The sequence below is a fragment of the Mus caroli genome, unplaced genomic scaffold, assembly GCF_978045245.1.
Source record: "Mus caroli unplaced genomic scaffold, Mus_caroli_1 scaffold_13, whole genome shotgun sequence".
Classification (NCBI taxonomy): Eukaryota; Metazoa; Chordata; class Mammalia; order Rodentia; family Muridae; genus Mus; species Mus caroli.
The window spans coordinates 94,403,178-94,431,133 of NW_028227268.1; the positions used below are offsets into that span (position 1 = coordinate 94,403,178).

The 27,956-nt window shown below is 38.3% G+C and overlaps 1 protein-coding gene across 2 annotated transcripts in view; it reads right to left on the bottom strand.

The window, feature by feature from the left end:
* Positions 1–293: 293 nt before the first annotated feature.
* Positions 294–27,956, bottom strand: part of Efemp1 (EGF-like fibulin extracellular matrix protein 1) — an 80,954-nt gene continuing 53,291 nt past the window's right edge. For both annotated transcript variants that reach the window (XM_021176472.2, XM_085829059.1), the window contains exons 5-11: positions 16,200–16,322; positions 12,236–12,355; positions 11,149–11,268; positions 9,962–10,081; positions 5,265–5,388; positions 4,985–5,180; positions 294–869 (exon numbers count right to left, since the gene is read on the bottom strand). In XM_021176472.2, the coding sequence (XP_021032131.1) occupies positions 708–869; positions 4,985–5,180; positions 5,265–5,388; positions 9,962–10,081; positions 11,149–11,268; positions 12,236–12,355; positions 16,200–16,322 (965 nt within the window). In that variant the 3' untranslated portion in view covers positions 294–707. The remainder of the gene's footprint in view (positions 870–4,984; positions 5,181–5,264; positions 5,389–9,961; positions 10,082–11,148; positions 11,269–12,235; positions 12,356–16,199; positions 16,323–27,956) is intronic.

Here is a 27,956-nt window from a genome sequence, read left to right on the forward strand (position 1 = left end):
ATTCTATTATATGTACTTAATTTGCTTCTTTCGAGAATTCTAAAATGATTTTTGGAAAAAGCTATTTTCTCTACTATTTCTCATAGACTTCTCAAAGGGATAAAATTTTGGGGGATAAAATTTGATTTTTTTTTTTTTTTTTGGAATTGTGAGTGAAATTTCTGACGAGTTTTAAGATGCCATATAGAAACAAACATGTTGCACAATAACAATTTTTCTGCTAAACAAGAAACAAGTACCTTTAAACTGATCATTAAAATACAGACCAACACAAACATAGCAGATTCTCATTTTCTAAAGAAATATATCTTTATTGACTTTTTTCCATTTTCTTACAAAGCAGTTAAAAAAACCCTCCTTCTTGATCTTCATGCTAAGATGGCCAATTCTCACGGGATGGTCTGTGGAGGTGTATATTACTCTATACAACACAGAACAGTATCCTTGCTTGGTCCCATTTTGCAGGAAAGAATCCAAGTTTCACTAGATAATATACGATTAGCTCTCTTAATGTTGGATAAATGTCTAATTTACACACAGTGATAACGATAAACACAGACTCATGGATTAAATGCCCACTTCTTACCATAGTCTAGCTGTTTGAATATACATGTACTAGATATAGCTATAAATAAAATAGAGTTTTAAGGTAATGATATTGTTTGGCTGATTTAAATGCTTGTGGTAGGCTTTATATGAGTAAAAGGCTAAAATGAAAATGGCCCCACTATTATTGTCAATCTTAACACAGAGCTTGTGCGGAAGGTTCCTATACTATTGACTGTCATCATCTCCAGGTCCACGATGTATTCTCTTGGTCCCGATAGAGACTTCACAAGCACCAGCATTGCACTCACAGGGCTTGTTTGCTAAAAAAAACAAGAAAAGAAGGGTGGGTACAATGATTTTTCTTGGGCTTGAGTTTCTAATTTGTTGTTGTTGTTGTTAGCAGGGGAAATAATACGTTAAAAAGGAATTGTTCACTCCTTGCTTGCTTGCTCCTAACTTTTATTTTTACCCTAGCCCACTCATTTGCACTAGCTCCAAGCAGAGGGCTTGCTTTTAAAATTCTTTTTTTCCCATTTCTCTTGTTAACATGTGTTAACATCTTAAGTATTTTCTTTGTTATTATCATTTCTCTACTCATGGATTGAATAATTACAGTTACTCTAAAGAGTTCACATGAGAATCTGATAATCTTGAAACTGGTAAAGGAAGTGGTCATTTGTCATTTTCTTAACAATGAGCATTTGTTTACATTCTAGTGAGTAAGGAGTTAGTACATAGACAGGCATGGTGGCTTATGCCTTGACTCCAAGAGGCAGAGATAGGCAAGAGTTCAGGACCAGCCTGGTCTAAAGAGATGAGTTCCAGAACATCCAGAGCTACACAGAGAGACCCTGTTACAAACAGACAGACAGACAGACAGACAGACAGACAGACAGACAGACAGACAGGTAAGTAGTCAATTTAAATAGAACATGACAAATTTTAGGTTATCTGGATACACATAGTATAAGCATAAAGGAATACATACATATGTATATACATACATATTCCTGAAACATTGAGGTAACATGTACAAATACCTTAGAGCAGAGGTTCTCAACCTGTGGGTTGCAGTCCCTTTGGGGATGGATAACCCTTTCATGGGGGTCAGCTATAACCATTGGAAAACACAGATATTTACATAATGATTCATAACACTAGGAAAATTACACTATTGAAGTAGTAATAAAAATAATTTTATAGTTGGTTGCCACCAAAACAGGAGAGGGTTGCAGCATTAGGAAGGTTGAGAACCTCTGCCTTAGAATCATCAGGGAGCAAGGAAATTAACATGTTCAAAACTGGACATGGAGTGAGCATTGGCAAATCGAGGGAGATGTTTTGGAAGGGTCGGTAAGTGAATGAATGAATCTGGACACAATGGATAGAAGCATAGATTAAAATTTAGCTATCATCACAAAGGATGCACATTCAACTAAGACAGATTACAAAGCTTGGGAGAGGATGGCATTGAAGGAATGGACAGAGGAGAGAAATAAAAAAGTGAAGCTAGGGCAAGAGAGATGCCCTGGTGGTTAAGCCCAGTGTTGCTATAATGTAGTAGGTTGATCTCATGTTGCTTGTATTCTAATGTTAATTTAGATCCTCCAAATTGCATGAGACAGTCACAGATGTGACACTGAGGGACCCTTGTCCCAGTTAATTATGATTAGTAAATAAAGATGCCAGCAGCTAATTGCAGGGGAGAAGAGACATAGGCAGGGTTTAAGTTTCCTAGACTTGGGACCATGAGAAGGATGAAGGAAAGAGAAAAAAGCTGCAATGGAAGGATACAGGAAAGAGAGCCACCACGGCAGAAGAAGAACATGCAAGAGGAAGATGGAGGGCCACCACGTAAAATGGCCAAGAGAATGTGGCCCAGAGAGCTGACTAATTGGAGTTAAGAGCAGCCAAGATGGAATATAGAAATTAATAAGTAGTCACTTGGAGTTTTTGGTAGGAAAGTTGATTCTAACAGCATGGAGGTTAGGCAGTTGCCCAGCTATTGTGCTGCTTAAGGCATATTAAAATATAAGGCTGTGTGCATATCTTTCATCTCGGGAACATAAATGGTCAAAGGCAAGAAGAAACCTCTCACTGAGATTTATTAAAATAATTAAATCAACACTCTAACATGAGGATGCCATAACCTACAAACAACTGCCTGTAACTCCACCTCCAGGAGATCTGACACCTTTATCTGGCCCTCTGCACATTAACACCATGTCTCCTCATACTCATAAAAATATATATGTAAACATAAATAATTTAAAACTAGAAACCAAAAGGTGAGGAAACACAGAATAGCCTAGTGTTCCAAGGAAGAAGACAGCCAGTATAACATCTAGAGCGAGAAACATGTTCAAAGGGGGAGGTAGAGGAGAGTGTAATGGAATAGGGTTTCTAGAGGAGACAGAATGAGTAGTACATGGTGCTGGGTTGGTCGTGACTTACAGTTATAAAATATCATTGGAAACAAACCAGATGGAGAATACAGAGGTACATTTTTAGGGATAGAATGGGAAATTTATGCTGGCTAGTGTCAATGCTGGTGTCAGTGATTTCAAAGCAGAAAGTGACTCTTACTAAAATTGTAGGGTATAAGGGTTTACTAAATATGGGAACATTTGAGAACAAGGGCTGAAGAGAGTGGATTAAAAACATACAATAAGCGCAACAGCATTGCCCGCACACATGAAGGACCCATCTGAAAGAGGATACTAAACTTTTACAGTATCATCAACCTGTGCTAACAAGCTCGGTATGAAATGTATGTGGATGATCGCATCTATCTGGGGTTGCTGGCTGGGAAAGTGAGGTGCTGGTGACACTTCAGAATGGGACTGAGAGCATTCAGAAAGGAGGATCATGAAGCCAAGATCTCATTTGCTGATGACAACAGGCTTCAGGTTATGGCTGAGGTTTGAGAGTTGGTGGCAGAGTGGCAGATGCCAAGCACAATGGTGAATGAGATGATTAGTAGGCCTCAGATCAGGTGAAAAGTCTTCATGATTTAGCTTTTCTTTAGTTTAGGTCTTCTGAGCAATTTGAGCCATCTATACTCTTCCTGAATGATCTTATCCATAACAGTGGCATCTATTTAGGCCAGAGAATTAAACATTAAATTGACTCAGGGTAATGCACAGTAAAAATTCTTTGAGAAAAGGAACTGTGCACTGAATCTTCTTTGTTTCTTACAGCAGCCAGCATAAGGCTGAGGACGCAGTAGGTACTCAACTGATGCCTGTTGACTGATCCCTAAGCATGAAATGCTGTCTACTGGTAGAATTTCAAGGTAAAGATCTTATAGGACTTGATTTGACTGTGTGACAAATACTCTTAGAGGATCTATTTTTATTATTTTAAGTTATTTTTCTTATTCTTAATTTGAGGTGATATTTTTCTCAAAAACTTCAAACTAGCCTCAGAGTTACCGGATAGCCCAGGATGGCCTTAATCTTACAGTCCTTCTAATTTTGTCTTGTGAATGCTGTGATTTCAAACATGTGTATCTGTGCCTAGCTTAAATGTTTTTGTTTTTATTACAAACAAATTAATTTGATTGAAAAAAATTTAAAACTACCTAACAATATACCAAATTGGTAATGGTTCATACTATTCATGAAGATGGGCTGTCTGGAGAAAAATATCATTTTAAAAATCAAGCTAATAAAAGATGTTATAAATAAAACTAAATTTCAAAATGTCATGTTTACTGTAGTGAAAAAAAAAACATGTTGGGACTTCATCTAATTGCATGATGGAAAGGCTGAGAAGATTTTATTTTCTTAAATGATGGATAAAAGTTCCAACAGAAAGTTAGTTTTAACGAAGCTTTTGAAATGAGTCTGTTGTGCTCTCATGCAGTTACTGTATTGTGTAAAACTCAGATAGAGACAACTTCTACCTAGAGTGGCTCAAGTTTAAAACACATGTTAATGAAACACATTCTCTTATATTAGGAAAAATAAAAGCAACAGATTTTGAATTGAGTTTTTCTCTTCAGAAATTAATCACTTCTAATTTTCTGACAAAGAAATGGTTGTGGAGCAAGAAGGTAGTTAATATATCAAGGGATAGGATAAATATGTAAATATCAAAGCAATCTATAAACTTTATTATGAGAAAGCTTTCAGAGTGTTTTTATCTGCACAATTGAACAGCATGTGCTTGAAGTATTTGTTTGGGGTATGCTTGTGTTTGACAGTCACACACAGCTTTCTTAGATGCTATGGCCTGTAATCAGGAGGGCTTTTAGGAGACTACTTAATCTTTCAGAATATCACTCTCCTCTTAATATCTGATAATACATACTCCAGACAGCTGAACACAGTGCTTACACATGAAATTCTGTAGGTTTTAGCTTAATCTCCACGTGAATGCACACAGCAAATGGCCACCTTTACAGCCACTAGTGCTACCTAAGCATACTTACTCGTAGGTAGAACTCTCCATTTTCATTTCCAGATTTAATCCGAAAAGTATTAATGGTGTTTGCATAAATCGTTGTTGCCTGTATCTGGAAGATGTCTGAAGGCACGGACCTGTCAGATCGGATGCTCATGTATTTGTAGACAATAGACTGGGGCAGCTCCCGGCACATAGTGTTTGAGACTGGGCAAACACATCGGCTGCAGGGACAAACACAGAAGCAGTCACAAGTTTGGCTTGGGAGAACCAAATAATACTTATGTTTATAGGTTTTAATTTCTTACTTTTCTGATGTTAGAACATAGGGATCTTGACATGGGTTTCGTGGGTAACAGCGGAAGCCCCCATGGTAATTCCAGCACATCTCATCTTCTCGGCATTCATTGGTGGTCTCACATTCATTTATATCTGCAGTCATGCATTGAAGAGTTTACTGACATAAGCAAATTGTATGAGTACCAGATTCTGGTTTGTAAGGAAATACATTGGGAGAAGTCTAGACTGTGGTCAGTTTACTTTATTTATTTTTATTTGTTTGGAGTGGGTGCTAGAGTCTTGCCATGCAGAGCAGGCTGGCGTGGAAGTCACCATGTAATCAAAGTTGGCTTTGAGCTCAAAATTCTCCTGCCTTAGCCTCCTAAGATCTGAGATTACATATATATATCAACACACCTGGCTTGTTCAGTTTGGTCTTAGGCACAAGACTAGATGCAAGTTTACTGCATTTACATCAATAGGTATCACTGAGTCACTCAACATGGCATTTCATGGCATATCAGCTCTCACTAGTTGTCTGACTGTTGAACTCAAAGTCAAACACAAACTACTGACTTCACTTACATGAAAGTAAACAAAATACCAACAAGAATTCATCTCCTGTCCCAAGGAGTGATAACCTAGCTGAGAATATAGATACAGCAATAGATCCTTCCAGAGTAAACTGTAATTAAGTGGTAAGCAAGACTATACATCAGATGTACAGCTGATTGCGTGTGGAGGATTAGGGACCAGAACGGAAGTGGGGCATCTCATGGGGGCCTTCAAGAGTGGTGTTTAGATGATTTCTCTTGCATGAAAAGGGAAAAGCTTCCCAGGAAACAGCAGCTATTTTGGGAGCCTGAAAAGGAGGTAGGTAGATAGGGAGAATGACATAGAGAAGGAAGGAGTGTGGGTGGGGAGAGAGAGAGAAAGAGAGAGAGAGAGAGAGAGAGAGAGAGAGAGAGAGAGAGAGAGAGAGAGAGAGAGAGAGAGAGAGAGAGAGAGAGAGAGAGAGAGAGAGAGAGAGAGAGAGAGAGAGAGAGAGAGAGAGAGAGAGGTGGTGCATGCTTTGGGAGGGCATTCTCCATAGGATGCAGGAAAAACGTGACCTGTGCAGTGTTTCACCTCATAAAGCAAAGGTATTTTATGACTGTGTGGAAGGAGAAGAGACTGGCAACAATGGGAGGCACACAAGGAAAAGGCAATGTCTACTGAGCAGCCAGATGAGGAAAGAGTCTTGGGGATGAGACTGGTGGTGGTTAGACCAGGCTAGACAGAGACTGAGTCTAGATCCAGCTGATTGGATCCCCAGATGACTTTTGAAGAAAAGTTTTTTAACTAGCAAGCAGTATTACATGTTAATAGCAGCAATACTTAATGGCCATATCCTTATATAATTACAGCTTCCTTTCCATATGAATAGTAGTTTCGATTTTGTCTCATAGAAGCTGGTTCTAAGTCATGCATTCCTACGAGAGAGTATTTTCATTCCTTACTTTATCTTTCTTTAAGTGATTTACCTAGTCCTGCTTCAACTCAGCTATGGGCTAGGTGCTAGGATTTAAACTCTTGAATTTTTATACCCAATACTGTCCGTTTAGGACCTTTGTTGCTTTCTATTTCCCTTTGTTGCTTTCCATTACTATAGTATTAAAATGTTTTGTTTTCATTGTGTGACTTGTACTCCCCTAGCTTGTACTCAATGGGAGGACTATTATAGCTAATCCTGAGTCTTTTCAATGATGGGTATTAACTTAATTCAGTTGTTTCTCACACAAGCTGTGTGAAAATAGGTGAAGAGGATGTCTCAGTTGGAATGGAGGAAAAACAGAGGATATGTTCAAGTTCATGAAATGACAGGAGTAGCTCTATTGTGAGAATTTTAAAAAGAATTATTCATTTATTTATTCATTTACATCACAAATGTTGCTCCAACTCCCAGTTCCACTTGTGGAGTTCTTTTCTCCATCCCTTTCCTCTTCACCTCTGAGAAGGTTACCCTCTGCCCCCCAGGTATCCCTCTACCCTGGGACACCTCCAGGACTAGGTGCATCCTCTTACACTAAGGCCAGATGTGGCAACCCTCTGCCCCTCTGCTACATATGTGTTGGGGGTGGTGTCTCAGACCATCCATTATATGCTCTTTAGTTGGTGGCTCATTTTAGAATAATTTTTTGCCTTGTCTTTAAAGGAAAGCAATTCTATTAACTTTCAGCTGATTAAAATTTTCTAGAATCCAGAAGGACACTGGAAAAGTGCACAGTTTCTAAGAATAAGTTACAGGAAGTATCCTCTTGGCCTAACTATAGTTAAAGAAAAGACATAGATTCCATGGAAGTCACTATTGACATACTCATTAACTATTTTTACATTTTTTGTAAAGTGAAGGTGGTGTTCTGCTGTAAGGAATACTAAGACTAGTGTGTAATATGGAGACAGTCAATGGCAAAAGGAAATCTGACGCTATGACCTTATGGTGTTCTGCTGTAAGGAATACTAAGACTAGTGTGTAATATGGAGACAATCAATGGCAAAAGGAAATCTGACGCTATGACCTTACTAAGTACTTCCAGTAACTTAGGATCTGCAACAGCTATATCATTCTGGAATTTTTTTCAGGAAGAAACAATATTAAAATATTTAATATGGGTGCTGGAGAGATGGCTCAGTGGTTAAGAGCACAGACTGTCCTTCCAGAGGTCCTGATTTCATTTCCCAGCAACCACATGGTAGCTCACAACCATCTATAATGGGATCTGATGTCTCTTTTGGTGTGTCTGAGACAGCTACAGTGTAGTCACATATATAAAATAAATAAATCTTTAAAAAAATTCAATATATATGTGTGAGTAAGTATATCTTCTTTTGCCCTTCTCTAGATATACACATGCACAGTGCTCTGATTTTTGTGAGCTAATTGTCATGAAAACATTTGAAGTTCTCAGAAGATAAGATTCCAAATATATTTGATTTTACTTTGTTCTTACAAATGAAAGTGGAGTAGGGTTTCAGTAAAAGAAAGCAATTGCTTTAAATGTTAAAATAATGTAATTCTTTCTGACAAAAAGATACTTTACTTCTGTGCATCTTCAACATGACAACACCCATGAACTTCTAGTTACAATTTTAATACATTTTTTACCCTAAATTATACAGAAATATTTCTGAAGATTTAGTCCAGGCAAATAAGTTCCTACTGTGCATTAACTAAAATTCATTTTTGCTGACTATCAAATCCACTTGTGATTAGAAGCACAGATATTTACTTGAATGATTTCAGGGGAATTGGGTAAACTGTTTGACTCGCTAATATTTTCCTGCATGTAATTAATATTCACTTCCCAATCAGGGTTCAGTGATCATTGGAATTCAATGTTTCCCCACAATTAACATTTGCAGAGTTGCTAGTAACCTGGAAAGGGTTATAAAATGTTCATTGTGCTACTGACGGCATTCTGATTGTGTTTATACCTACTGGCTGGAGACTGTTCATCTATTACAAAATCCAAGGTCTTGGATGTCCTCTGAGCTCATAACTTCCTCCATGCAACTGTGATGTTATTCTAAGAATCCACATACCCTTGGTCTTGTTCTTTTAAAAATAAGATTTTTCCTGTCCTCATGAATAATCTTTCTAATTTTAAGTAAAACAGACTCTCTAGAGAGTCTATTGCTCATTTACATTGCTAAGTAAATTTCATCAAAACACTGCGAACTGTGTAAATCATTTCATGTGTTTTTTTGGTTCATTTCCACACCTTCCCTTTTCAAAAGGGAAAGCCAAAGTTTACTCTGATTATTTTTTCAGGCTGTACAGAGAGAATGCAGTAAAGTTAGATTCAAGTAGATTTTCTGTCACTGGGTTCAGTCATAGTTTTCTTTTTTCCACTGTTTTGTATAAATAGGTTTATATTAGATCTTCTGGGATTATCTATGTTTTTTGTCGTTATTTGCCAATCTTTCTCCCATTAATACAGCATTGAAGGTTAGGGGAGGAGGGTGCATATTTTACCATCTTCCTGCCAGACTCTGAATCATATTTTGTAGAGAGTTCTCTCTTCTACCTACATGAAGATGTAAGGACCATCTGAGCATTTATTTTGAGATTGGGCCCATGTCATTAGACATTATCAAATCAACACTTGCTTTTCTTGAGTTGTTCAAACATATTTTAATATCTACCATGAAGAGTTTTGTTTTCCTTGACATCTAAAATCCTGCCTTATTTGGCTGGGAGTGATGACATATGCCTATGATTTCAGCACTTAGGAGGCAGAGGCTACAAATTTGAGACCAGCCTGAGTTATATAGTAAGACCCTCTATGCCCCTTCAAGTGTACAGAATTCAGAAGTTTGATGTTTCGGAGGCTTTGAGGGTTGTTGCAGGTATGTCTAAAATTGGTGTCTAAACTCAAACCTCAGTAAAATATTTTAATTACTGATTTTTGGTAGATTATTGGAAGGTACAGTTCCATAGATTTTAAGATATTATGTGATATAAAATATATTTAAATCATACTTTTTAGAAAGGAAGTTACTTTAAAGCTTTAAGAAATTCAGGGTTACCATTGAGCCTCTCTCTCACAAAATGTGATCTATTACCTTGCGGATCAGGAGCTCAAACTGTGCAGTCAGGTGGAAAAATGAAAGTCTGAATCCTGTAACTCTCCTTACATTCTTCTTGGCTAGCTGCATGTTCACCTAATGAGAACAGTGAGCTTACCCTGACAGGTTCTGCTGCGCACCACTTGGTAACCCTGCGGGCACATACACGAGAACTTCCCAGGTTCATTGACACATTGATATTGGCATAGGTAGCTTGAGGTTCTGCATTCGTCGATGTCTATAGAGCCAGACAAAATCATGGATATAAAGCTGAGAAACTTTTGTGCCACTGGCTTTGTAATACATATTTTTAGATAGGCTAAAGAGTATCAAAACAGTAAAAACTCTAAAATAGAAGAAATGCAAGACTCTATCTGAAGTACTTGGACTAGCTGCAGCAGCAGTATCTGCTCCCCTCTCTGTCTCCAAGCCTGCACAGGTTTTCTTATAGCAGGTTTCACCTAAGCTAAGTAGACAAGTAAGTGGGATCATGACAGACACTCTTCCCTTTGGGTTCTACAGACCTACTCAGGTAGCAAGTTTGTGTTTGCTGTTCAGTAATGGTGGAACTCTGCTGATGAGATCTCCTGAACTTTGAACTTCAAGTTCCACCCATGTGGAGTTTTGCAGAGGTAACATCTTGGCATGATATGGCCTTCTGGGGGAAGAATCACTTGCATTTCAAAATTAGCGACCATCCTATAGTTTGCTAAGCAGGGCAGAGACAGCAGTCCCAAGCTGGCCCCTTATGGTTTTAAACACAATTGCACAGTTTGAGATTTCTTTGGATGAATTATGACATATATGGTTCTAAATAATTGTGGACAGACTCATGAAGGAGGTATGAACATCAAATGTGGATGCATCCTCTTTATTATGCCTTAAGCACCCAGAATTTCCCAGAATGAGCATATATACTGGATTGTGAAGGTCAACCACTCCACTGAGTGTCTGCCTTTCTACGAATTGGAAACTGCAACTCAGACTTCTTTAAACCACAGAGTGTAGGGATAAAGCAAAGCTAGTGGCCAGGTCTCTTGGTCATTACCACATCCTCAAATTCTCACATTCTCACAAGCTCTCAACAGAGGGACACTTGGAGAATAAAGACACTTCTAGGCTGCATCTTGTGTTCCAGCTACTTGATGCATCTTATCTCTTCTAGTAACAGACTCAAAAGCCGAGGTCTTCACTGAACTGAAGATATAAGATTTCAAGAACAGGATCAGGTAAGAAGACCGTGACCAGGCAATATGACATCAATAAAGTTGCCCTTTGCTAGAATATACTTGGACAACACATTACCTTCACAGTTGAGTCTGTCACTGCTTAGTTCATATCCTTGATTACACTGGCAGATGAATGAGCCAAGAATATTGTAGCATTGCTGAGCACACTGATTGCTGGCATCACATTCATTTATATCTGCAAGAAAAGGTTTTAAATCTACATGTGTCTGTGTATGGGTAGCTGGACATTTTTAAGCTCAGCCTTGCTTTTTGTGCCGAGACCAACTGGTGATAACTAGTTCCCTTGCTGTATACAAACACACTGGAGAACATACATTCAGTTTCACAGCTGTTGGAACAACTTCAAAGGTCCATCACATACTTTTAGAAGTACCACAATATATATTTTTATGGATGACAGTTTGATGTTTGATAAATCTACCCACAAAAAATTTAATGCTTCCAATAAACATACATTCCAGCATCTATTTTCTTATATTGTTCAGATTCTAAATGCCAAGTTCATTAATATTTGTTATTAGACATTTGGACTGATATGGTCTTTCAGCATACAGTTGTAAAGGGTTAACTGGGCTATTTACAATTTTTTAAATGTTTTCTGTTAAATTCTTTGACAATTATAGCATAAGCCTCTGAGACCCATACAGAGTCTTGCTATGTTCCAACACACAGAAAATACATTGAAAAGGCATTTTCTCTTTCTGCACTAGATTCCTTCTGCCAGTCTTAAAATTATGCGTCATCCATGACTCTGCACTCTGAAAGGGAAGAACTATGTGCACTGTTAGCAGAAAGTTTATACATTTGAACTTCTAGCAACACTCTTCAGCAGTGCCTCTTCAGCACTTTATCACACTGCTGACTAATCAAGGTATGTGTATCTATAGATCTATAGTCACAGCTTTTGATCCACCCACAGAGGACTAGTACCAAGTTTAAAAAAAATGTTTCCCATTTCTAAATGATGTGTTTTAAGAAACAGATTAGCTACTGTCTTTTCAGCAATATGACCCTGAGGTAAGTTGATGGAAACCAGTTGCACAGAAGCACAGGACACCAGAAACAGTACAACATACCACAAGGCTGTCTTTTCCTGGAGGCAGAAGCTGGTCTGTCAGGATAGCAATTCTCATAGGACTTACCCACACAAGTGTAGTTGTTTGCTGCCAGCTGAAACCCTGGACTGCACTGGCAGTAGAAGGAACCAGGTGTGTTAACACATCTTTGGTGGCAATATGGAGGCACTGTGCATTCATCTATATCTAAAGAGATGACACAGACACAGAATCAAGTTGTTAGCTGGGCATAGTGGTGCATGTCTTTAATTCCAGCACACAGAAGGCAGTGAATGGTGGGTATCTGTAAATTTGAGGCTAACCTGGTATACAAAGTAAGTTCCATGATAGCCAGAGCTACATAGCAAAAACCTCTCTTGAAAAAACCAAAACAAACCAAAACAAACCAGCAAAAACAAACAAACAAACAAACAAACAAACAAACAAACAACAAAAATAGAACCAAGTTGTGTCTTAGCAAATTTTCAGTGGAGATAATGTAGAAACCACATCTTAGGAAGACCTTGAGTTAAAAATAATCTTCCACTCTCCCTCCCTCAGTCTCTCTTGTTTACCCTTTCTCTTAAAATTAGGATATATGTGTTTTAAATATAATTTGTTCATTGGTAAAGTAAGACATTAAGAAGAAACACCGGGGCTGGTGAGATGGCTCAGTGGGTAAGAGCACCCGACTGCTCTTCCGAAGGTCCGGAGTTCAAATCCCAGCAACCACATGGTGGCTCACAACCATCCATAAGGAGATCTGACACCCTCTTCTGGAGTGTCTGAAGACAGCTTCAGTGTACTTACATATAATAAATAAATAAATAAATCTTAAAAAAAGAAGAAACACCAATGTCACACCTATGACAGCAGAAAATAAATGAGTTGAGATGTAAGGAGAAGAGTAATTAAGACTGTTCCACACACACACACATGAGGATGTCAGCTTGCTGCATCAAAAACTTAATTAAAACGAGGGAAAGAATGAAAGGATGCAGCACATAAGTAAGAGAGAAGAGATGTGGGTGGGATCCACTGGTGACTGTTGCTTTGCTGTTTAAACATTTATATCTTGATGTCTAAAGCATGATAGGAAAGCTTGCCATGTGTATCTTAGGAAGTTTTGTGAGCATCAAATGAAAGAACATCATGAAAGGAAAGGATGCTACACAAGTGACCTTTTGAGAATGTCCTGACGTTTGGGTGAAGTATTCCATCCAGTGTCCTCTGATAAATATTTCCAACTATAAAATGCTCGGCTGAGAACTTGCAGGGATGGAATCTCTTAGAAGCATAATAAAATATCATTACTTCAGGACTGTACTTTGTGTCACCTCCAGAGTAGCATGTGTAGTGTAATAGGATGATTTTTTCATAATTCAGGACTATAGAGAGATATTAATTCATGATTTTAAAAAAGGATGAAACAATGCTGATGTTTTAGCAATAGTGTGCTCAAATGGCCTGAAGTTAAGCTGAGTTTGAATCTCTGATCTTGCAATTTGCTCTCTTAGTTTCTATAGCTTTCCTTTTTTTCTTTCATATGGTAGAATGACTGGAAAATTTACATAGTACAGAGTAGGCAATGTATTTGAGGTATAGCAGGCAATGCAGTAGGAGGTATTAACATAAATGTGAAAACTTTTTTTTTCAGCACACTGAAACAACTAGTGAGAGATTTCTACATAGCCTTTTGTATCTGCTTCATGGCACTTTTTAGGGGAGACCACCTCTTTCATGCACATATGATAGTTTGTGCTACCTTAGACTTTCTTATAGCCCCTGTTGTTGCTTAATATTGAGATATGTGTTTATTTGCTTCTCTGCTCTCTGTTTATAGTGCTTCCTGGTACTGTATGTGATAGCCAGGTGCCACTATCACTATGTATCAATATGTATGGGTGGTATTTTCTAATAGCTCCTTCATAGCAATGATTCTGTAAAGTTTGTTTGCCTAATCTACTATCTCAGCATCTAGAACTGTTCCTGGCACACAGCCAGCTCACAACGGCCTGTTGATTGCAGTGGTCCATGGAGTATTGGATCAGTCCATAACACATACAGAAACTCAGAGTGCATGTTTAACCATGGCAATTGAAACCAGCACATTTTTATTATATGAGGTAAGAGGTTAGGTATGTAAATAGATGGGCAAAGGGAGCCAATCACAGTTTCATGTCTTCTACTGGGTCTCTTGTTTGAGCCAGAGTGCTGTTTTACTTCAGTACATGCCAGCTGGCCTACTGATTGGATATATCCAAAAGAGTTCTATTTCATCTTAACTTGATGAGGAAGGAGAGACTAATTAGTTTTGGATAGAGCATGGCTTCTAGGGGATGTGACTCTGAGGTGGGATGTGATAGTGAAATAGGGGTTTTAGAGGGGTGTCTCATTGTTCTGGTAAGCATCTGTGGAGACATATGCACAGAATTATAACCACTGAGAGGCTGTGGTATAACTGCCTTTAGGAAGGAGGGTGTTGATGCAATACAATTCATGAGAAAGTGCATTTATGTTCTACTGAGGAAAGTGGGATTACCTTTGTAGGCAAGGGCAACATTGGCACACACATGATCAGATATGAATTCATCTTCCCACTTTCCAAAAAAGGCTGTCACTCTCTGTTCCTTTGTCTTCAATTCACCCAGCAATGGGGCGTGTTGCTACTGTACTTTCAGGCCTTCAGTGTTTATTTTCTTGGCTACCCAAAGTGCTCTGGCATCTGTGGAGTTTTCCAGCACTCTTCTTCTGCATCATAGCTTCCAGAATTACAAACCCTGTTCTTCCTTGAGTCTGGGTACCCATTCCAGCACCTAGACACAACCTGTGGAGGGTAGAGCCAGCCAGGGTCCACAAGGAGCTAAGTGCTGAAATACTTGGGTCAACTTTCTCAGGTGGAAGTTGATGCTGGCTGCCTGTCCCCAAACCCTCACTTATTCCTAAGAGAAAATCTGGCCTTTCCACTGGTCTGTGGTAAGAGGTTAGGTATGCAAACAGATAGGCAAAGGGGGCCAATCACAGTTTCATGACTTCTACTGGGCCTCTTGATTGAGCCAGAGTGCTATTTATTTCAGTGCATGACAGCTCACCTACTCAAACTATATTCTTCCATTCATTCAGAAGGCATGTAGGTGAGCATGTAGGGGTGGTACTGTGGCAGCAACAGTGACACAAGCTGATATGGCCTTAGATGTCAGGGAGGTATCCTCTCAGATCCCTCAGGCACAGTGCTTCATACTGTACTTTAAAAACACCAGCAAAAACTTGCAGTGTAAAGAGGCTTTAGACTAACAGTTCTCAACCCATTGGTTGCAACCCATTCAGGGGTTGCATATCGAATATCTTGCATATCAGATATTTATATTATGATTCATAACAGTAGCAAAATTAAAGTTATGAAATAGAGAATTTTGTGATTGGGGGTTACTGCAGCATGAGCAACTGTATTGAAGTGTTGCAGTATTAGTAAGGTTGAGAACCTCTGCTTTATACTCGGTTAACTTACTGTCTGATGATCCCAAGACCGTACATGTGCTGAGCACTGCCATCCTTGAGCTAGCTCCTGAGTTGGGACTATTGCCAGGAATGAACAAGGCAATACACAGAGCACATAAGTAATCATGGACTCAGATGACTTAGTGGTACAGGAGGCATTTGACCTCAGCATCTGTTACATGCATCTGTTATATGCATCTGTTACATGCACCATGTTCTGCTGTGCAGTAGAAAATGAAGCCCCCAATCAAGCAGTATGATAGTGACACAACTCCTAACATAAAATGTAGTTTTTAATTGTCTTTACGGTTCTATCCAGACCAGAGTTTTGCTTTCACTTAGTCTATAAACTAGTACAATCTACATTCTTTTTATAATATCTATATTCAGGACAAGTTCAACCTTAAAGTTCCTTTTGCTAGTTGGAAACAATGGTGGTATTCATTGGAAGAGCATGACATGTTATATCATTCTTCAATCAAGTAGGAGAGCTTTGTTTTGATGTCAAAAGATTCTCAAAACAAAATTCTTAATATTGCGCCGAGGGACTTACCCACACACTGTTCACCTCGCTTCTGATACCCAGGAAGACACTGACATGTGAAGGAACCTCGTAAATTGATGCACACTTGGTCTGCTCTACAATTGTGGGTCCCTGAGGTGCACTCATCAATATCTGGGAAAGACATGCAATACAGAAAGAATTCAAGCTGCTTGTAAAGCATGGAAATGCTCTTAATTTGCACTTTTTAATTTTACTTTATTCTTAAAAAGTATTATCACACATTAGGTTGGAGATATTTAAAATGAAAAATATTCTAAATGCTTATGAAATAATCTCAGAACTTCCAGAGTACACCTGAGTTTGATGCTAACAATTCTCATGCCTATCTAGCACCTTTAGCTGCTTTCAGCTATAGCAAAAGTCTTATTCTGTCTTTTTCCTTATATCTGTCACCCACCACTTAATGAGTAGGCCTGGGGCCTCCCCCAAGAGAGTTTTATACATTCACTAGACAGGGATATACCTATGATAATAAACAACAGCTACTTGTAGGGCTGAGGCAGGAGGATCTCCTGTTTTGCCTGGGCTACAGAGGAAGTTCAAGCCTAGTGTTAGCACTGTCTCAAAAGTAGAAGTAAAATGGGAATAGCAACATGCATGGATAACTTTTTTTATTATGAAACTCAAAATGAAAAGGATGAATTTGATCATATTATGGGAAAGATACATTCGTGTAGGACAAATACATATTTCTCTAGGACATTTTACTATTAGGAACAATTGCTACATGTGTCTCCTGTTGGAGGCAAGTCACAGATCTACAAAAGGAGGTTAAAAGTATCACAAAATGTATTATTTCTAGATGACCAGTTAATTCTGAATAAAACCAAGACAGGCTTGCTGAGGACAGAGCAGAGTCATGTTAGATCATTACTGTGGGAGACCAGGGAAATGCCTTAAAGTAGTGGGCCAAGAATCAATTAGAATAAGAGTCTCTAGCAACAAGAATTAGCTGTGTCCTCTGTTCCCATCTAAAGCAGAGAATGCTCTTTGTCTAATTTTCCTTTTAATTTTTCTGTGATTTTTAAGGAGAATCAAATTGTTACACTTACGCTAAGCAATGCCACAAGGTAAGCAGTTGATTTTATAGGAAGGTTGTTCTGAGATAACCACTACACTTAGCTGAGTGTAGAAGTAATAAGATCAATTCTTTCCAAAAGAAGAGGGGAAGAGGACAAGGATACTCAAATATAGTACAGCTGCTCATTGCACAATAACCTAGTAAGACTTTCTTTGACACATCATTCTTTGAACCTGATTTTAAACATTTAACTAAGGATCTTGTTGTTGTTCTGAAGGGTATTAGCACTACTACTGCAATGCTATTTCCCAATCCACCACAAAATGACCTTTCTAGGTGCAAGGCCCTGGAGCAGCAACTCTGCTGGGAAGTTACTGCTGCCTTTCAGGCCTCATTATTTTCTCAAATGCACTTGATGAAAACCTTTCTACTGGGGATTCTTTGGAGCTTTATAACATGCTAATGCAGAATTCCTCTTGTTTTATTTCAGGAACATTTGCCAACATTTGCAGTGATAACAGCCCTGAGAGATACAACCCTGCTAGATTCAGCTGTGGCAAGTCCCCTCTGTCCATGCTGGCCAGAGATCAAGGACTTGGGCCTCTTGACACTGCTAAGGGAGGTCTGGTCAGAGGCTTTTATTTTTGCAACCACGCTATGCAAACTACCTCCACCCAATCATGTTCTTCACATCCTGCAATTCCTTTCCTACTTTCCCATCATATGTTTGGAGTGTCTTTGATAGACTAACATTTCCATTGGGATCAATGTATCATGAAAAAAAGGCTTTGAGCATACAAACCTGCACAGCACCTTCCTAAAAGTCTGCTTTATTTAGCTTCTGAAAAGAATTATTTAACAAAAATGTGGTGAGTTACAGAAATTTAATAAAAGCAAAGCCCCAAATACTACTAGTACTGCCACTCCAACTACATTGTTTAATTTCTTTACCCAAAACAAAGGAAAGCTGAGATGGGACTCACTTTGATCACAAATTAACTGACAAATGACACTTTCCATTCACCAGGACTTATAAAGGCTAAAAGCAGCTTCATCTACTTTTGTGTTTATAGTTGCTCTGATTACAGTGTAGAATATTCATTCTCCTGAGCCCCCACATTTAGCAGGTTATTTAAAGCTGAATAATATCAACAGACTGAATGTCTGTGGACTGTTTTTACTTAAACTATCTATTTAAATGCCATAATGCTATTATTTTGTAGACCCATTATTACTTGTTTATACACCCACACAAAGTCATGTTAAACCATGTTTCTAAACTCTCTTGTGCTTCATTTTTACTTACCTGCATTTCTTTGTTATCAGGTGTAGTATGAGCCATTGCTCACTAAGCCACTGCAGTACAGTCATTGCTTTTGACTCTGTTGTTTGTAGGCAAAATTAACTTCTTACATCTGCATGGGCAATGCCCTGCTTTATTTGACAGGAAAATGACTCAGGTCAGCCATGTTTTCCTGAGACTCTAGGAACAAGTACTCCGGGGAAAGGATTTTCTGTTTTTGTTTTTAATTATCAATCATTTGTCCTTGATGTTAAGCTCATTTTTTCCTGCTTACTAACTACAATGCACGAAAAGTGATGGATTTTCAGTAAATGTTTACTCAATTAATGGATGAATGAATCATTACTGTTTCTTGGGAATTGGTGTTCAGAGTTCACAGAAAGTAAGACCTAGTGTTTTAGGTTATGGAAATAAAATTCATAAGGCAGAATAACAGGTAAGAGCCAAGGAGCACAGCAGAATCAACAATTTGCCTTTGACTGGCACCAACGTAGGACCCTTGCATGAAGAAGAGTCACTAAGACTGGGATCCAGCTCAAGGGGAGGTCCCAAGGCCTGACACTATTACAGAGGCTATGGAGCACTCACAAAAAGGGACCTAGCATGACTGCCCTCCAAAAGACCCAACAAGCAGCTAAAAGAGTCAGATGCAGATATTTGCACACAACCAATGGACAGAAACTGCTGACCCCTGTGGTTGCCCTCCAACACATATATAGCAGAGGACGGCCGGGTCTATGTTTAGTCAGAGAAGATGCACCGAACCCTCAAGAGATTGGAGGCCCCAGGGAGTTTAGAGGTCTGGTGAGGTGGGGGTGGGGGTGGGAACGTCCTCGTGGAGACTGGGGTACAGAGAGGAAGTATGGGATTTGGAACAGTCAGAGGGTGGACCAGGAGGGGAATAAAATCTGGAGTTTAAAATATATATATATAAAAAAAAAGACTGCGTCATTCAGAGTGAGCAGCATTTGCTTCTGACTGGGAACAAGGTAGAGCAGTTAACTGAGTCACAGGAGTCTCATGGACTGACTGTATCACGGAGAGTGAGCAGAAGCTTTGCCGAGGAGGCAGGTTCTGAAGGGCAATTCAAAGGTGATGAGCTGGTATGGGGAGGAAGCTGTCTCTTAGAAGGTAGCCCCCCCAGAAAGAGACCCAGGAACTGCAGAGAATGGCAGGATTCTGAAGTCAGCATGACTGTAGGAGATGTATGTGAGAAACCTAGTGCTGTGTCTGGCAAACTGTGCTCATAAAATGTTTGCTCAAGTCATTAGACAAATTCAGAGACTTTAATGTGATATTTTTGAGGGTTTGCATTGAACATCATAGCAGACAACTCTTAAAGAAGCAGCCATGGACTAATGTTAACATTACCAAGGTGGCGGGGGGGGGGGGGGCAAGTAATGGAATGTGATTCCTAAAATCCTACAATACTTTTAATCATTCTGCTATATGGAGATTAGCTAAGGGCATTATTTAGCACACACACACACACACACACACACACATACATTTCCCTTTTTGTGGTTTATAAAATTGTAGATCTCCATCTTCTTGGTGCTTTAAATAATCCAACATAATAATCTTTGGTGAGCTCTCTATCAGGCTGGCCCCCAGTCAGTGGCACCACAAATCTGACATTGTTGCACAGCTAATATAGGAATAGTGTCCATTCATTGGTGTCCTTTAGGCTCCTGCTTAGGCCTTTGCTCTCTGAGTTTGGCTCCTTTCCTGTATTCTGACTCATAGTTTCCAAATCCCTGACTCACCCTGCTCCCTCTCTTATGCAACATTTTAATCTCTGCAATGTTCTTTCCATAATTTGATAACTTACCACGACATGGAGTCACTTCATTGTGTTTTATGGGCAAGGGTAACCTGCGGTTTGAGTGCTCAGTAGTGCCACTTCAGTTCACTGGTTTTGTGCTGCTTTAGTTTAAGAAATGATTCCCAACTACTTTTGAAGAAGTCACTGTAGACCATCAGTAAACAAACAAAGGAGAAAGGGGGTCAAGCTCTGGCATCAGTAAACGTTTTCAGTAAGAGGAGTCGAGTAGATGAGGGCTTTAAAGATTTGGAGAATTGGTTTTATTTTCAAAATTATCCTAGAAGATAAGAAAGTCACAACAATACCTAAGGACATTGTGTTCCATATCTGCTTTATTTAGTAGTGCCTACTTGTAATTACAGTCTTGGTAAGCCGTTAAAGTTGATGATTGAAATCTATCTAGAGGAAAGTAGTAATACAGCTTTCTGTAGACATTTCTTAAAGTTCTAAAATAAATTGGCATCAAGTAGATACACACTTTGCTATATGGAAAGATATTTTTTTTCAAAACCTACTATTAATAACGGTTCTTTTTTTAATTAGATATTTTTTTTATATACATTTCAAATGCTATCCTGAAAGTTCCCTATACCTTCCCCCCGCCCTGCTACCCTACCCACCCACTCCTGCTTCTTGGCCCTGGCATTCCCCTGTACTGGGGCATATAAAGTTTGCAATACCAAGGGGCCTCTCTTCCCAGTGATGGCTGACTAGGCCATCTTCTGCTACATATGCAGCTAGAGATAGGAGTTCTGGGGGTTCTTGTTAGTTCATATTGTTGTTTCACCTGTAGGGTTGCAGACCCCTTCAGCTCTTTGGGGGTCCTGTATTCTATCCAATAGATGACTATGAGCATCCACTTCTGTATTTGCCAGGCACTGGCATAGCCTCATATGAGACAGCTCTAACAGGGTCCTTTCAGCAAAATATTTCTGGCATATGCAATAGTGTTTGGGTTTGGTGGCTGATTATGGGATGGATCCCCGGGTGGGGTAGTCTCTGGATAGTTCATCCTTTTGTCTTAGCTCCAAACTTTGTCTCTGTAACTCTGGAAAGATATTATGGAAAGATATTATTAAAGAAGCTGGATTTCTAATGCTCTTACTCCAAGGAGCCACATGAAACAGATGTCCTATGATCTGCAGTTAACAGGAGAGAGTGGAGCATGGCATTTAGATATAGAATCAGCTTCCTGGTGTTTCTAAAAACTGAGTGTTGGTACAAACACTGAGGTTCAGCTCCACCCAAGGTTTCCCTTTGTTCCTTGTAGTGTAGTTTGCTGGAGACTTCTCTACTATGAGCTGTGGATAGCAAAAGATGTGCTGCTGTCCTGTATATTTAAATTTTTTCTCAGGATTAGAGAGTATTGTTAATTGTGTCATACCTATGTTGGTCCCTGTGTTTCTTTTGTTTAGAGTTAGATTTCTAGCTCTCTGTGTTTTCTGCTTCTCTTCCCAGTTTTTAGTCAGTTATCAACAACTTTTGTCAAAGATTTTCTGGTTCCTTTTGCTACGTTTATAGAGCTGAGAACAGATTTATCTGGGCAAAAGGCCCAGTTCCAGTTAGCTTTTCACTCTTTTGAAAATCTCAGTAAGAATTTACCCAAGCTAAGCAGTTCTAGTGGAGAAAAGAGATATTTACTAACAGAGGAGAACTGTCATCATCATGGCCAGAGTAGATTTATAATTCTAGATTCTGATCAATTCTGGCAAAACATAGGCAACAATTTGGTGTGCCTTAAATGGCATATAAAAAAATCATTAAAATCAGCTTTTTGTCCTCTTGATGGTTCAGTTTTTGGTTTAGAAGGTGACCAAATCAAGTGTTCTGTAGAATTTTATGATACGTTGTTCCCATGTGAAAAAGAACATGCACATGTGTCAGGGCTGATCCTTCAATAGTGATGGTGGATTTTCATTGATGATGGACCCCTTGCTCACTGACATTCCCATAGAATGAGAGATTTCATGTAAAGCTGGCTACATGGGCTTCATCATATCATCAATAAACGTGAGAAGAAAACCAACTGGTTCACATGAATGTTGAATCTGTTTTATCTGTACTACCCACAAAACAAATGTGCTCATTAAGTCACTGGCTGAAATGAAAGAGTAGCAAGAAAACAAAGGATCAAGTGCTCATTCTTTAGTGTCTTTGTGTACTGGCAAAGTGAGGCTGACCACACTCAGAGCACTAAAGCAACATTTTCTACAGATAAATATTGCAGAATTGGGGTGCTTTCTGGCATCTGGGTGAATGTGTCATACTCAGATGAGCTCTTTTTTTCTCAAACATAATTACTCAACAAATATGTTTAGGGAAATATGCCCTAGAATAGGGAATTCTGTGCCCATTTATCCAATTGTAACCTTGGGGAACATAACTTTTTTGAAATAAACAATGCTACCAGTCTTTGTCTTTGGGTAGCTCAGTACTAGGAATGAAAACCCCTTTGTGTGACAATTCAAATTTGTTCTATGCAATTTGGTTTAAAAATTGATGTTCTTGGGAGTGATTATGATCCTACCTTTGATATGATGTATTTATATCTAGTTGTGTTTTGCTGGTATCTCCAATTGGCCATTTTTTTGGCCCCCAAGTCAAACTCTGGAGAGTGATAAGCTAAATAGAGAGCAACTCCACTTCCTGAGCCTACAGAATCTGCCATGAGCAATGTGACTTGACTTTTGGTCTCCTTCCTGAAGTCCTTAAAGCTGGATTACTCAGTACCCCCAACCAAAAGTACACATATTCCCGACTTCTTCCTTCAGGGAAACCATCACTTGGAGTCACACAAGCTTCTGGCTATGGCAATGCCAATAATAACAAGCATGGCCTTGTGACCTCCTAATTACATGAGACCAGTTGGATTCTTGTTGTTCATTCAACATTAAGTAGATTTTGTTCCCGCTAAACACACTACCAAATGGTAAATGTAACTTGGCATTATTTGTCCAACTCATTAAAGGCCTAATGGCTTTTTAAAAGTACTCATTTGTGACTCTTGCTTTCAGAGCACAATATCTTATTGATTATATTTTCCTGCCAACTTCATTACATGTGATATTTACACACAATATTCCTTATATATTTTTCTGACTTCCAAATGTAACAAAGTGTTAAGGGAAATGGTTAGGTGTGTGAGACTCAAAAATATTGCAACTACTTCTCTATATTTCTGTTTTATTTTCAGAATTCTTCAGAATAAGGAGTACTAAGAGGATAGATGTGTGGGTAAATTGAAGTAAATAATGGTTGTAGAAAACAATAATTAGTTTTTCAGGGCTGGAGAGATAACTCAGTGGCTAAGAGCACTGTCTGCTCTGCCAGAGGTCCTGAGTTCGATCCCCAGCAACCACATGGTAGCTCAGAGCCATCTGCAATGGGATCTTCTGGCATGCAGGCATAGATGCAGATAGAGTACTCATGCATAAAATAAAAAATAAACAATATCTTTAAAAAATAATTAGTTTTTCAGAGGCATAAGACACTGAAAATTAAAATATAAAGGGATATATGTGATTTATAAAATATTTAAAATAAATGGCTGGAAGTTGGCTCAGGGGATAAATCTCTTGCTAGGAAGGTGTAAGAACCAGAGTTTGGATCCCTGGGAACCATATAAAAGCCAGATGCAGTATTCATTTCTGTCCCCTCAGTGGGACTGTGGTGAGCTGAGATGCAGAGACAAGAGAAAGCTCCAAAGCTCAAGAGCCAGATAGTCTGACTTTCACAGAGCCAGATAGTCTGACTTTCATAGGAGTAAGCAACGCAAAACTCACAACAAATGGAAGACAGAGACTGACAGCTGAGGTCTTCTATGCTTGGGAGGCAGGGGCTCCTGTATTTTCAGATGTGAAAACTCATAAACATGAATAACAACACATATGAACACAAACACATATGAACATGAATGCATACAAACACACATACCATATACATTTAAAATATTTTAAAATGTGTGTGGGTTGGCAGTAGGACAGGTGGAACTTAAATATTCTTTTTCCTGTATTTTAAGATATGTTTACTGTTCAGGAAAGGTTAAAACTTCCAATTTACTTTGGATTTTGATAAGTCAGGATGCATATTTAAAAAATCTCTTGGGAAACATAAAGTTATAGTAATACTTTGTCAAAAAAGAGAAAAAAAGAAGTTGGTATATGCAAGGTCTGTAGACAGCAGATAGTAGGATGGTTGTTCAAGTTTTACACATATTTATTTACATGTGAATAGAAGTGGATGACATGCTATCTCTAAAGATAACAAAAATTGAGCAGATGGAAGGTTCAGTAATAAAAATGCTTGCTTTGAAAGTTTAGCAGATGAGTTCAGTTTCTGGAACCATGTAGAGGTAGAAGAACCACGCTCATAGTGTTTATGTCATGTTGCTCATATTAGATACATACAATAATAGTAATAGTAATAATAACATAAATTTTAAAATTGTCACTTAAATAAAGAACATGAATATACTGTTCAATTAATGCAATTTAACTGTAAGTATATGAAAAAAGAGAAATAAAATGTACCATATTTAATAAGAAAAAGTTTAGCTTTGTAATTTTAATATTAGATAAAATTGACCTTGAAGGGAAAACTCATTACGGCATAAATTGGGAATAGTACTAACAACAAAAGTTTTAGAGAAATATGGAAACTCTGTTTTAAATGCATTTATTTATAAATAAAGTAAAAGATAAAGATAAAAAAATAACAAAACACAATCATGGTAAGAGTTTTAATGAATTTCTCCCAGAAAATGAAAGAATCAACAAAAATTATTCAGAAATAAAGAGAAAATAAAAGTAACATGACTAAATTTTTTTTTTAAAGTGAATACCATTGTATGGAATACAAAGTGTTTTTATGTACTTTGAGAACACTAAAAAAAATAGCCATAGGTGAGTCAAAATAAATTTCTAATAAATTTATTTCTAATAAATTTGATATAGAGACTATGTTTCCCAGTGGGAATAGATCAGTGGTGAGCATTGATTGCATTCTCACTTCTCAACTACCATAGAGAGGAAGCTGAAACAAAAGGACAAGGAGCACAGCATCAAAACTAGAACAGCTATTGTTCTGAAAGAGGGGGCCATTTCTAACACTCTTATGGCTTAGAGAAGGTAGTAAGCATGAGAGTGGAGACTACTGCAAGCTGAGTGCTGTCCAAAGCGGTGAGAACCAGCAGTCCATGTTCACACCAGCTCCCATTGCTCTTCAGTTTTCTTTTCTGTGCTCAACCCATAAGAGTTAAAGTTGGCTCAGAGTAGACTTTAGCATTTGAAAGGCCATTTAGAGGAGAGAGGAAACTATTTGGAGCATACCATTTCCAAACGGCTGAGCTAGAAGTAGTTAGAAGAAATTGAAGGAAGCTAGAGTTTAGTTTAGCATTCACGAAAAGGTGTTACAGATATTAGATACCTTGATGCATATGGAAGTAATGAGTTTCCATCTCTGGGAGTATGCATATGGTACACTCTGGATCTAGGCAAGTGGCAAGGATCTGTTTCCTTGTCTGTGCTTGAAAACAGCAATAAGGTGCTATATGCAAATGTGGCAGTGGAAATGACTTTTTAATATTATTGGTGGGTCTCTTTGAGAATTACTGTAGAATTAACTTTTCCTTTAAGCTTAACAAAAATCGGGAAAAAATGAGCACTGCATTTATCCCAATAGTAATGTATAAGGATTCAACAGGATTAAATATCACATATTATCTCATTTATTATAATGTGTGCACATCTATGTGAATTTGCATAGTTGAGAAGTTAACTTTTGTCATTTATCCTGTGGCATCTGACAAACTTAATAAAATATACCAAGGAACATTCATGTCTCAAGGGTCTATTTATTTCCTCTCTTGAGCAGAAAAGCAGCTTGTGGACTTTTTGCATCTTGTCCAGAACTAAGGGTTTCTCAGAAAGGAGGACTCTTTATTATTTATGATGTCAAGGCATGAGTTACGTAGTGATCAAAATATTAAATGTGAGCACCTGCCAACTTGTATTTCACAAAGGACCCTTCAACTATTACTATTTTCCCCGATTTACCATTCTATATACTTACATTTAATTTTCCAATAAATTGTATTGACAGAGACTGTGGATCCTTCCCCTCTTTGTGTCAAAATACTGTGACTGTTCTGAAAGTTTGAGCAACTCATAAGTATCAATTTGAAGAGTGTAATGTGGGACAAGAGAAAATCCTGTTCAATAAAGTTGCTGTCCCTGCAGGAATTCTGAGTCTAAAGATTTCTGCAAACCAACATATAAAATGATCTTTGAACTTTTAAATAAGCCTGAGGCCTTTCATCTTATATCTCCTTGTTGGGAGTGGTAAGTTTTCCAGTATGTATTATTTTTTGAGCCATCTTTCAAGTCTGAAATAATGGTTTCTTTGATGAGTTCTTGGGTTCCCTTTCCTAGCTCTAGTCTCATTTCTCCTTTCCAAAGTCCAATGTTGGCTCCAGGAGAAATCTGAAAAACTTGTCTTTACTTCATTGGGCTCAGGGTCTCAGCTCACTTTTTCCTCTTCTCTCCTTCTTCATTTCCCATTGAACGTCTCCCTCTTCTCTCTAATGGGTTGGATTAAAGGGGAGTCTGAACATGGACCCCACTTTCTGGAGAAAAGGGAAGGGTTGTTAAATAGTGAACCCTTGATGTTTAAATACATTACTGTATACCTGAGCAGTTACCTATTTGCCAGGACTTTAGAGTAGCTGAATGCATGTTCAACAATGTTAACTGGAGAAAATCTTCTGAAGAGACATTCACTATGCAGGATTTCTTAGTTGGCAAAGTACAAAGACAGATGGAACCATGCCAGCCATGTGTTAGATGTGTTAAAAGTAGATGCTAAATAACCCAGTCTTCAAGGGAATTTCTTGGCATGAGTAAACACAGATGAAAAGGAGCCTGTGTGTTTTTGGCTCTCTCACTTTAATGGTTACTGTATATGACACATATATGGAGTATATCATATTACACAAATATGGAAGAAAATGGAAAATTTGAGCAATTTATATTGTTAATTTAAAAATTACCTTAGGATTATTTCCCTCTAGGAATGTCATATTTTATTTATGGAAACTGTTAAATGAAAGTTGTTGGCTTCAGGCACACATTGTGGTTAATGTAAATGATAGTGAGGCTGCTAGAAAGGTATATGGAAGTCCCCTGTCAGTGACTGTCAGTCACTGATCTCTTTATTGTTTGAAGTAGAGTAGTCATGCTGTTCTCTCAGTGCTAGTATTTTAAGTCCTAAATTCTCTTATTTGAGATGGCATTTTATCACAGTTGCTTAGAACTTATGAATAACTTATACCATGAGTAAAGTTCAAAGGAGCAACTGTCTAAAGTTGTAGAATTGCAGAATAACATTTTTAAAATGTAGTTCATTGTCAGAGATAGGATTGAGACAGAAGAGTAAGTAATATGGTTTTCTTTTCTTTTTGTGTGTATGTGTGGTACGTGTGTGCATGTATGTACACATGTCCATATAGTTGTATACACCCATGTGTACAGGTGTGCTCACCTATGCATGTACCTATAGGGGCTGGAGGTCAATGTTATAAGTTTCTCATTTTTTGAGACA